Source organism: Sinocyclocheilus anshuiensis, unplaced genomic scaffold, assembly GCF_001515605.1.
Source record: "Sinocyclocheilus anshuiensis isolate Anshui unplaced genomic scaffold, SAMN03320099.WGS_v1.1 scaffold1165, whole genome shotgun sequence".
Taxonomy (NCBI): domain Eukaryota; kingdom Metazoa; phylum Chordata; class Actinopteri; order Cypriniformes; family Cyprinidae; genus Sinocyclocheilus; species Sinocyclocheilus anshuiensis.
In genome coordinates, this window is record NW_015554150.1 from 218,627 (window position 1) to 231,255 (window position 12,629).

At 37.4% G+C, this 12,629-nt stretch overlaps 1 protein-coding gene across 1 annotated transcript in view; it reads right to left on the reverse strand.

Moving 5' to 3' along the window:
- Positions 1–12,629, reverse strand: part of LOC107670658 (C-Jun-amino-terminal kinase-interacting protein 4-like) — a 41,338-nt gene that overhangs the window by 9,426 nt on the left and 19,283 nt on the right. Inside the window, exons 11-24 of the mRNA XM_016463337.1 lie at positions 12,495–12,524; positions 12,252–12,309; positions 12,017–12,169; positions 11,673–11,727; positions 10,653–10,783; positions 7,177–7,233; positions 6,923–7,087; positions 6,388–6,517; positions 4,785–4,874; positions 4,479–4,631; positions 3,786–3,957; positions 1,869–2,090; positions 675–858; positions 468–590 (exon numbers count right to left, since the gene is read on the reverse strand). Of these exons, the coding sequence (XP_016318823.1) occupies positions 468–590; positions 675–858; positions 1,869–2,090; positions 3,786–3,957; positions 4,479–4,631; positions 4,785–4,874; positions 6,388–6,517; positions 6,923–7,087; positions 7,177–7,233; positions 10,653–10,783; positions 11,673–11,727; positions 12,017–12,169; positions 12,252–12,309; positions 12,495–12,524 (1,723 nt within the window). The remainder of the gene's footprint in view (positions 1–467; positions 591–674; positions 859–1,868; positions 2,091–3,785; positions 3,958–4,478; positions 4,632–4,784; positions 4,875–6,387; positions 6,518–6,922; positions 7,088–7,176; positions 7,234–10,652; positions 10,784–11,672; positions 11,728–12,016; positions 12,170–12,251; positions 12,310–12,494; positions 12,525–12,629) is intronic.

Here is a 12,629-nt window from a genome sequence, read left to right on the forward strand (position 1 = left end):
GCATGTGTGAGAAACACAGCGCTATCAGTAAAGCGACGGCGAGTCGTTCGCCTTCACACTAGTTTACGGTATGTCAGATACAGGTGCGCTGCGTGCTACATACTGCGCATCCATTGAGTACATGACATGATCCATTGAGCGCATCCAAATAGTACAGATCGCTTGACGGAGAGCGAAACTCTCAAGCGCTCAGTCAGCATGTTTATCGAGTGAAAATCTGTGTTGAACGCCTCTCTCACACACACACACTGGCATGTAAAATCTAAGAATTTATTAGCCAATGGCTAATGTTAGACATTATTTAGTCGCCCAGAGTAAGATTTAGTCGCATATGCGAGTGATTTACTCGCAATGTAGAGGGTTGTTAATTGTGCAGCTCTACTTTTGATTTAATCTGCTATTTCCACATCATAGAAAACAAATGGCTTTAATTTGTGTGTGTTTGTGTATTTGTGTGCGTCTCTCACCAGCCGTTCTGAGCCCCTAGCCACATGGTAGGCAGTGCGCTGCTCATCCGCTGGATCTCTTCTTTTGCCAGATTCGTCTTTTCACCTGCTGAGGCCGTATCGTCCCTGTCCTGATCGGACTCCCTGACAAGGAACCCAATCAAGGATGAGTTCTTATACAAATCAGGATATAAATCAACAATGATAAAGATACTGTGCCCGGCTCACCTCTGGTTATCGTTGCCTGCTGAAGCCCCAGAAGACTCTGTTTCCAGTGGGTCTGTAAACACGTGCTCCGTGTAGATTCCTGGCTGGCTGGTGTCCTGTCCCGGGCTCTCCTGGTCTTCCTCAGTGGCCTCCATAGCCTCCTCCGCTGCAGGGACCCCTTCTTCACTGGGAGCTCTGGAAAGATCTACAACAGAGAAACTTCTGTCACGTTTCCTTTTAACCCCTATAAACCCCATATTTGATAAGCAGATTTCTGGGTCCTTTAAGTTATCAACATGGCCAAAACGTGAACAATTTGTTGTACACTGTCGTCTGATTGATAGTTTATATTTTATTAGCAAATAAAGTCTTTTTAGTATCATTCTAAAAGCGTCTTCAGGTCATGTGTCTTTTTGATGTGAAATCTTTACTGATTTTTATAAGCGTTAATAACTTTTATATTGTTGTTCATAATATTTTAAGATGAACACTTGATGGACTGAAGCAACTTAGGTTTACTTGATTATCCATACATCATTTTTTTAGAAAAATTATGATAAATGTATCGAATATGATACATCAGGCTTTTGAGGAACATTTATTATTCTCTCAATCATCATTGTATTGCATTGCATTTCATGTTTTGCCCCACAATAAAAACTACAGGGCTTTGTTTATAAAACTAAGCATTTAAATATCATCTTACTAAGATATATTATTGGAAGATAAATAGTGACAACTGATATTTGTATGCATTTCATGCAAGTACTCGGTTATACTGTTATAAAAAAATCTCACTGAAAAACATTACAGAATTTAATCTTACTTTTTGGCCATATAAATATCAGCAACTGCACAAATTGCATATTTTTGCTCAGTTTTGGCATCTGTATATGAAATTTGAATTTGTTTTTTCCTACTGATGTATGAGATCCATATTCTCAATATATTATACTATTTGAGCCATAAATGCCTGATGTTGTAAATATGATTCTCAACAGATTTTTCGATTTTGGCTAAAGGTTCAGTAAACTGTTCCATTTCACTCAAATTCAATTATTCGGACTATTATTTCACCTACCAGAACTTACATGGTTAAACTTCGAACAGCTCATCCAAACAAGTAGTCTGATAGACAATAGACCGAACTATTGCTTCTATAAAAAGTTGTCAAAACGTATTTCAATGTACACTGAGGTTTAAGTCAGTTCTTACCACTTCCTCTGGCAGGACTTTGTTCTGCTGACCGTTCGGTGGTCCCTGTGCTGCCCGACTGAGACCCTGTGCTGGACTCTTCAACACTGCAGCCCACCGCTGACACGTCACTCAACATACCCTCACTGCCCTGAGAGCTGCTACTGGCCAATAAAGCGTCTGGTCCCGCCTCCAGGTCCTGAGGAATCTCCTCCCCTGCAGGATAGTCTGTCTCCAAGACTCCTGGAAATCACAATACAGTACATAAACAACATTACTGAAATCCTTTATATTTAATGCTATTGTCATTAGTTTCCTAAAAGTTAATTGTATTAATGATGTGAATAATTTCTCCACTCCCATTTCCATCTGACACCAAGACACCCAACCCCAACGTGTGACAACAAAGGCAAGTGTACATTTACAGACGCTACATCATACTTACCACTGCAAACATTCACTTACTTTGTTGCCTTTCAAATACCTGCAGAATTGCAAGCAACAAAACATGCACTTACTTCACCAATTCAGCTTGATCATTTCAATTTCAAGTGAAACAAATATATTTTGTTTCCCATGTATCTCTGGTGTCTCAGTCATGTGACTAATGGTGCTCAAAGGCTATCTAGTGCCATTAACAATGATCTACACTGAACATGTTCCAAATCGATCATTAAACAACAGGTTTTTGATTATCTAGTGATTTTTCTTGAAATTTTGAAGGGGGTTCCAGTACAATGTACGGATGCACAATTAATCTTCTGGGAACACAGTGTGCACCAGGTTTACTTTAATTTCACATTTACATAATTTCCAATGTTTTTCTTGAGACAAGGTTACAGTATTTACAGTATAAACACAGAAACTTGTCTTTTATTTTATTTTTTATGTTTATTTTGTAGTTTTCTGCCAGCAAGATGGTTAAAATGCTGGGACGTGAAGAAATAAAAAAAAATTGTGCTGTCAAACGATTAATCGCATACAAAATAAATGTTTTTGCTTGCATAATATATGTGTGTGTAAATACACACATTATGTAAATACACACACATGCATGTATATATTTTGAAAATATTTACATGTATTTACATGTCTATATTTATATTCATATAGTTTATATTATAATTAAATATATTTAATTTTCTGAAATATATACATGCATGTGTGTATTTATATATACATAATAAATATACACAGTACACACACATATATTATGCAAACAAAAACTTTTATTTTGTGTGCAATTAATCGTTTGACAGCACTAAAAAACAAATATTAGTATCATAATTTTACTATTGTAGTAAATAAAACTATTAATATAATTAATATAATTCTTTTTTTCAGTACAATTATTATTACAATAGTAATATATGGCTTAATTATTAATTAGTCAAATATATCATAAAAAGTCTTAATTAGTCTTTTAGAGTTACAATAATAATAATAATAATAATGATAATAAATTGTTTTCATTGATTGGTTTTCTAAAAACAAGTGTGAATGTAATATGGACTAAGACACTATCATAACTAAAAGGAAATTGATCACTAAAGTCAATTCAAAGACTTTTTTACTCCATTAAGTTTGGACACTAGTTTGGTTTGAGTTGGTTCTTTTAAAGATTAAAAACAGAGTAACTACTTCTATTGAAATCAAAGCGTGGTCTCTCTGTTCTTTTTGCCTGGACGTCTTAGCAGCATCAATATCTTCAAGAAATGTTAATCATAACACAGCTCAAATCACAATCAGAATGTATGACAAAATAATCACAATATAATTTTTGGCCAAATCATACAACTCTAAAGTTAACAATAATCTATATTTACTCCATTTAGTATTAGTTCAGTTTAATAATGATAAGCTATTTATGCCTATGATTGAAAGCCATGACAGAGATGAAGTGAGAGATTATTGTTATGAGAGATGAATACTGCTGACCTGGTACGCTGGCGATACACAGCACACATGAGTTACAGACGTAGAAGTTGTCGAGCAGGTCGTCGGGCCGCGTCACATCCATGATCATCACCTTTGTGGAGGAGTGAGTGCTCGTACAGATCCAAACGCGACTGGACATCTCCACATGCACCGTCTGCTCCCGTTCCTGCTCCTGTCAACACACACAATATCACTGCATGAAGAACCAACACGGGAAATGTTACCTATGAGGTATGTGTGTCTTTATGTGGGTCTGATGCATTTTTATACATCACAATGACTCTCTCATGGGAATCCAAGCCTAAATACCTAGTTTAAATGACCACTTTTGTAGCTTTTTATTTTGTAATAATGTTAGTCAAGATTTCTTACATCAAAACCAGTCTTTATTTAGTTTTTTGACAATTTTGCCCCCTCTCTCTGAATTATAGGTTTGTGCCACTGTGCCTTTCTGTATGTATATGGCTTCTATATGTAAATGACCTTTATTATGATTGGCTAGTTTCTTCGCATTTCACGTAAGTTCTAAATACTGAACAGGCTATGTAAATGTGGGTGGTCATATGCTAATGAGCTCACACTTGTGAAGCCATGACTATGACTATTGTGTTGTTAAAATATGTCTACTTTCTACATCAAGCTCTTTTACGTCAAACAATATGGCCCCTTTAACAGTTAAGAGAAATCTTTTACCTTAGGTTCCTGCTCCAGCTGATCTAGGCTGCTCTGAGAGCCTTTCCTCTGTCTGGAGGCATCTGTCTCCACTGTAGAATCTTCACCAGAAACGCCCGAGCTTCCCTCACATGACCGCCCACCTGAGAGGTTCACTCCAGCTGCACACAGGAGCTGCGCAGGGGAAATCAGGAAAAAATATCAGAGGCTGACAACAGGCTGAATTCACATAGACGGAGACTTCATAAATGTAAGCAAGACTACTGAAGTATGGCAACAAAACATGCTGATTTCAATTATGATTTTAATTCATTCATCTTTCTTCACCTTCATAGAAGCATCTTTCTGCTCCAGTGGCCTGAGACACACAGGAACAGGTAGGTTTATTTTGTTCTCCGTGTGGCCACCATTAGCAACCTATAAAGAACAGGATAGCAGTACAATTATAGATAATTATTTTATCAAAAGTAGAAAATGTGGAATTAATAAAATATAATGTTGCATTGTTGCAAATAGTTCTTAAGAGCAAGATAACAGTACAATTACAGATATTTTACAAAAAATTTGAAAATATGGAATTAATAAAATAAAATTTAACAGTTAAATTTAAAAAGTAAAAAGTAAAATGACAAAAAAGTTAAAAAGTTAAAAAGTAAAATAACAAAACAAAAAGAAATAAAAATGTTACACTGTTTTTCCAATAGTTAAAATTACAGTACAATTATAGATAAAAAAAAAAAAAGATCAGCAGAAAATGTGAAATTCATAAAATAAAATAAAATTTAACGGAAAAAAAATTTTATGAAAAAAAACAAAAATAAACAAACGGTTACATTGTGTTACACGTGATAATACATGGGGCATGAGATATTTTTGAGCAATGTTGCCAGGCAATTTTTTGAGCGATGTTGCTTAGGCACTTTTCCATTAAGAATGGGCAACAAACTTCTATCTGGATACTTCAGATCGGTCGTGGGCTCTGTGTCTCACCTGGTTGCCCGTTGATGGCAACATTACCTAGCAACATTGCTCAAAAGGTTGCCCTGTGTATCATAGGCTTTAGAGATATTTTACAAAAATGTAAGTAGAAAATGTGGAAATAATAAAACAATAAAATAAAAGGTGTGTGGTTCCTGTTTTGTGAGCCAGAAAAACTGGCCTACTTTCTTGGACAATTAGCTGACAGAAATATATATATATATATAAATATTGATGACAGAAATATATATATAAACTGACCACAAAACAGTAGCACTGTGATTTGAAATATAAATAATAAAATATAGCCATCCCTGGCTCGGTTGGAAGAGGTGGGCCAGAGCGCGGTTCAGTTGGGCTCGGGCGCAGTACGCATGTAGTGTCGGAGCGCGGAACTTCTGATACGTGCAAGCACGATTGCGTGAATATTTCTGAGCGGCAAAAGTGATAGATCTGTAAAGCAATATATTGTGAGAGGGCCATGTGTTACCGCGTCCCAAACGACTCAAAATAATAAACCACAGAGTTAACAAAGCGATGCACTCCAGTGTGCTCAGCGAGAGGGCTTCTCTGCTGCCTTCACGTGCTATCGGAAATTTCTTATTTCCCACATATGAAGTTGTGAGCGCTTCATGTGAGCGCTGCGCTGCTTGCAGTCTTGGCCCTCCCCAAATGCTCTTATTGGTATCTTGAGACATGTGATGACACCCATCCCAAGCCAGTACTGATCAACATCCCACCCCTCCTGTGACCCATGGTTTGTCTGTATGTGTATTCAGAGCCAGTGAGCAACGGACTTTCATAATAATAAAAAACTGCGACAATAACGCATTAACTTGCCCAGCCCTAATATATTCATATGCACATAACAGCACTGTGATTTACTTGAATACTGTACTAATAAATACATTATAATTCTGGACCTACAAAATCAAATCAAATCAAAATTTGCCTTGTATTTGCCAGGGAGACTCCAGCCATGTGCTGTGACCCTGCCGTCCTCCTTCTGAACATGGGCTTTCACATGCTGGTATTGAGCGCGCTTCTGCTCCCGGCGGGACAGAGAGCCACTCGAGTCCACCCTGATGGAAGAAGTCCAGAAAAAGTGAAGAGGGGATTAAAGCATGATGAATTGTGTCATGTTCGTTAACAGTTTGGTGTGCTGTGTGACGCCAGACAAGAATATCTTCATATCCTAGATTTACATGGCTCTCAACAGGTGGGTCCTGACACCAAAATATGTGAAAAAAACAATGCTAAATGCATATCATAAAATGCAGATAATCATATAATACTTAATACAAATATATGCATTTCATGTTAATATTAATCAGTTTCAGAGTTTGCTTTTAAAGACATTTTGGTTTGACTATAGTTTTGTTGCTGTATTTGTTTGCCTCTTGATGCACATATAAAAAAATTGCATCCTGAATTTTATTTTACTCAAAAACTTGAAAATATGTTTGACGGTTAAATAGAAGAGTTACTCTTCTTTGAGGAAGTCGAACGCTTTGGACTTTTCTCTTGGGAACTGGGAGAAGGTGTTGCTCTTTTTCATGATGCTGGGTGGGTTGTACTTGACGTTGGAGGGTAAACCTCTCGCTGTGTTGCTGGACGTTGAGGAACTGGAGGAACTGAACAGGCGACTGAAGCTGAAACAGGACATACAGAAAGACAGGTGTGAAGAGGCCAAGCTCACATTTGTGGTCTGTGTGACTAAAATTTGAGATAAGGGTCTTACAATTGCCTGATGCTTGACCTCTTCTTCTCTGCAACTTCAGAGTTTTCCCGTGAAGCTCTGTGGAAAAACAAGACACATCACTGTAGGAGAGCCGTAAGCTAGAGGTCTGCACGGGACTGTTTTTTTAGTCCCGCTCCCGCGAGGTTCTATTCCGCACCCACCCGCTCCCGCTATATATTCACTTTGTTAGCCCGCTGTCCGCTTGGAATAATTTTCTTCCCGACCCGACCGTTCCCGCTAAATTTAGATCTCGTTTCCAGAACCTCACATTTAAATTTCCGCTACTGAAAGAAAGAGAGAAAGGTTAACAAATAAAAGTGTAGTCTGCACAAAATTGTATTTATAATTCGTCTTGTCAAGAGTCTTGAAGTTATTGACAGCAACTGCTGCCAAAACAATAGGGTAAAAAAAGTCACAGAGAAAATAAAAATGTTGTACAAAAATTGTATTTCATATTTTTATTCGTCTTGTCAGGATACAATTCGTTTAACATACAACAATAGGGAAAAGTGTCGCAGAGAAAAAAAATAAAAATGTAGGTTGTACAGAAATAGCCTAACTATTTTTATTCCTCTTGTCAAAATACTAAATTCGTTTAAAGGGGTCATATGATGCGATTTCAAGTTTTCCTTTCTAGGAAAAGTGTTGCAGAGAAAAATAAATAAATCGGCTACCAGATCTGTCATTAAAAATGATAGGCTAAGCAAAATATAAACAAAACAGAGTTGAACGTCCTTCAAGGACAGTGCAGTCCCACTTTTCTCCATCCTTATTCCGCTCCAGGGGCGGATCTACCGGGGTGGCACGGGGTGGCAACTGCCACCCTAAGAAAAAGCTGTGCCACCCCACCTGCCACCCCAGAATTATCGCAGAATAAAATATAAATGTAAGCAGTGTTTCATGTGCTACTTTCCAGCCGCAGCGTTGACAGAGTAACGTAAAATAATGGCAAAAACACGTCTTTTAATAAACTGTGCACAATGGTTGCACTCGCACGCAGCGTGCCAGTGTAGTCGGCTTCATTAACAAATGATTCTTATGAGCCAGATCTTTTTGAGTCAAAACCACAAAGCGCGGCCCAGTTTACTAACGAATTGTTTTTACATTTGTTCGTGAATCAGATAATTATGGCTTTTCAGCTAACTCAGAAGTCCTCTGAGAAATCTAATCCCGTCCGGATATGTCTGATATTCATCGAGAGACAATCCGATTCTCCGACTGCTCGCTCCACTTTCATCATGGATATAAGCCGTAACAATAACATGAAATCAATAAGAAGAGATAATGGAAATTTCACTATTCTATGTGTACAGTAAACTGTAGCACATGTTGTAGGCCTACACCTTCAAGCGTGAGACTGTCAAATTTTATTTGTAACCATTTTTTATGTGTACTGCATTTTTGCAGAACTGAGAAATGACTGCCTAGAGATATAGCTATAGTCTTGTGTCAGGAGACCAAGAAACTGCTATGGTACTGTAAACTGTAATGAAATTTGGCCAAATGTGCAGAGGATGCAAAAATTTACTTTTTTTTATTTTATTTTTTACTGTACTGTATTGTAGTGCATGCCAAGTTCATACAATTCTTTGGTATTTGAACTTTTCTAGTCGAGTTTTATTGTTACAGTGTTATTGATCTCAGTGTTCACTGGGCAGGAAAGTCATCTGTGTATTTGAATTGTGTGTAAGCATTTACAAGTTTTTTTTCAACTGCTTGCACACAAAATCTTTCCTTGTCACACAATTTCTGAAACCTGACACAAACACCAGAAGCACACACCACAATCTGCAAAACCATACACTAATTCTCGGCCTTTGACTCAGTTTTCAATTTCATAAAACCCTTTTTGCAAAACACAACACACAATTCTCTATGTAACACACAAAAATCTAACAGGAATTAATATTATGGCAAAGGTGTTTTCAAATGTTTGCATTTGAGATGTGTTTGTGATATTTTTTTAATGCAGCGCTTCATTTTGCAAGAAATGTGAGGCATTTGGCATTTTGTGTGTGCAATTCTTGGATTTGTGTGTAAAGTTTTGAAAAAAAGAGGCAAAGTTTTGAAAATGTAAGCAGTTTAAAAAAACCTGTAAGAAAAACTGTAATAACTAGATTGAAAAGTTTGAAAGACAAATTTATGCTGGCTTGTCTTAAAGTCTTGTTTAAAATTGCAGAATGTAAATGGACTGTAAATGGTTTGGTCAGTTAGATGTTTGCTAAAGTGTTGCTAGTTGGTTGCTAGGATATTCTGGGTGGTTGCTAGGCTCTTGCTATGCAGTTGCTGGGGCGGTGCTAGAGTATATGTTTGATAGTGTGTTCTGGGTGATTACAGATATTCCCACCTCAGTTCATTACAGAAAATCAAACACTGTTTTCAAAACTGATCCAGTTTCAATGCTTTGATATTATTGTATTTCTTTCTAATGTTAGGAAATTCAAAAGTTTTTGTTGCTCTTAAACTTGCACTAAACGTGATTTATACCATCTAAGTAGCCTATGTTATTTTAATAGAACCGCATGTCTTCTTTAGTGATACAAGCTCAGAAACATTTATAACCTGTTTAAGTTTTTATATTGTGCATTGACTTGGTGCCATGATGGATATTGAAATGTTATTTATTTTTCATTTTAAACAGTAGATGATTACTTAATGGTTATAAAATATTTGTGAACACAACTGTGTATGTCAGACCATAAATCCCCAAAAACTATGCATGGGGGCTTGCTTTGGTGTTGCCACCCCTCATAGACCCCATGCCCCTTTGCCACTCTAAAAATTATTTTCTAGATCCGCCCCTGTTCCACTCTGTCACTCATCGACAACCTGCCTGTTCTGTCTGAGGACCGTATTTACCACCGGTAGGCTACAGCCTGCTCTGAGCATCGTTATTCACATGCTGCGCACAGACCTCGCAAATAAAATGTGTGACTCAGAAAGCGCTGGTTCATGCGTGCAGCGCGTGCATAACAGTCCTGAGTGCAGGCTGTACCGGTGGTCAATAAGAATAAAGGACAGATATGTTGTTCTGAAAGGACGTCGAGAACGGGATATTGTTAGACCACCCGCTCCCGTTCAAATTACACCAGAGTTACCGACCGCGTTTTATTCGGGAATTTAATCCCGCGTCGCAAGAAATCTGGTTGGGTCCCGCGGTTCCCGTCTCCATGTGGCGGAGTGGGGTTTTTGTTCAAGAGCCAGAAAAACTGCCCTACTTTCTTGGACGATTAGTTTGAGAACAGAACTCAAGCTGAGCATAAAAAAGATGGTCTGGTCAGACACTGAAGGCAGCAGAAATAAACAGTAACATCTTCATTATAAATGTGATTTGCTTGGCTGCTGTACAATTACATTATAATTATAGATCGATATAAAATACATTTTAAAGTAAAATTCATAATATTATGTATAACAACATGCTCATAACCATCTATTTTGGACTGTAGAGCAAATTAGAGATATCCTTTGTTTACCGGATCATTTCCGTCCACCTGACGGCCTCCTGCAGCTCCATCAGTCTCTCCTTGTACTGGTTTCGCTCCATCAGGACTCGAGCCATCTCCACCCGTGTGAACCTCCTCCTCTGAGCTGTGGGCACATCGCTCTGCAGAAACCCAACGGAAGGGGAGACGAAGTTACATACACCATTTGGGCCTAACAATTATTATTTTAACATGTATTAATCGTTGCATGTTGTTTTAAAAGAAATCATGTAATATGGTGAACTAAGGAAATGAACAGTTCACCTAAGAGTGCATTTTGAATATGTATTGGAGAGTAAGGGCAACATTTTCTGTGGCAAACGGCTTCACACAAAGCAGTACTGTTTAAAAGTTCAGGGTCAGTTAGATTTTTCTAATGTTTTTGAAATAAGTCTCTACAGTAAAATCAATAATACTGTGAACTAAGGTTGCAAAGGGGTGGAAAATTTCCGGTAAATTTCCGGAAACTTTCCAGAAATCCCTGGAATATTCCAAAAACCCCTGGAATATTCCAAAAACCCTTGGAATGTTTCCAAAATTTACTGGAAATTTTCCACCTTTTTGCAACCTACTGTGAACTATTATTACAAATTTAAAATAACTGTTTTCTATTTGAATATATTGTAAAATGTAATTTATTCCTGTGATCAAATCTGAATTTCCAGCATCATTACTCCAGACTCTTCAGTGTCACATGATCCTTCAGAAATCATTCTGATATGCTGATGTGGATCATATTTATTATTATTATTATCAATGTTAAAAACAGTTGTGCTGATTATTATAAATGTGGAAACCTGATATATATTTTTTCAGGATTCTTTGATGAATAGAAAACTTGAAAGAACAGCATTTATTTGAAACAGAAATCTTTTGCAACATTATAAATTAAAGCACTTTCATTTCTGATCAATTTAATCCATCCTTGCTGTATATAAAATTAATAACTTTATACAGTTTTAATTTCACTGACTCTTATATTTATTGTGATACTTAAATATTAATACTTACCTCATCTTTTTCTTTATTATTGTTCTGTTTGGCCTCCTCTGCCTCTGCTTTCACTCTGTGTTATGAAATATTCTTATGAGTCCCCCATTTTCAGTGCAATTGTACAGTCTAGTTACACATTTAATTACACAGTCCATGCAGCAATAGCTTCTCATGAAAAAGATGCACATTAAGGTGGCCTTTACCTAGGTGGCCTAAACCACCTGTGGCTACTAACCTGAATATGTCATGTTTGATTTATTCTAAAATTCGGCTACTACCACATGATAACTAGATCCTGAACAACTGCATATGAATGCACCCCTTTGGCGTTTTTGTATTATTTGGTTGAAAAAATTACTCACTTTTTGAGTTCCTCCTCCAGCTCCTTGTTTTTCTCCTCTAGTTTGGCTTTGGCCTGCAAAACCGCATCCAGCTCCCCCTGAAGAACCGCCTTCTCACAGGAGAGCTCATCCACACGAGCGATCAGATCGTTCTTCACCACGTTCAATGCATTTCTGCGCACACAAACAATGCGGTGTCAACAACAAAGCAACATACAACAGTAAATAGACTGTAAAAAGCTACAATATTACTCACTTTGTCTCAAGCAACTGCACATTTTCCTGAATGAGATTCTCCACCTCACGACCCATGCCTGCAGAATACAACACAAAATGCTCTAATTACAGTACAGCCAAGGCAAACTGATGACAAAAGCAAAAATGTGATCATAAAAACATTGTTTAAACATTCAAAACGTTGGAGATCAGTTTTTAATGCCCTGTGTTTTCAGGTTAGACAGGTAAAGACAGGTTGGACAGGCCACATGAATGATCTTACCGGACAGACTCGGGTGTGAAAGCGCATGCACTGCGTGTGTTCGACAGAGAGACAGACACATGAAGAGTGAAACAGGAATGGACAGCTGTGAGGTGAGAGTTAACAGGTCACAGAAAAACCAAGAGATGCTGGAAA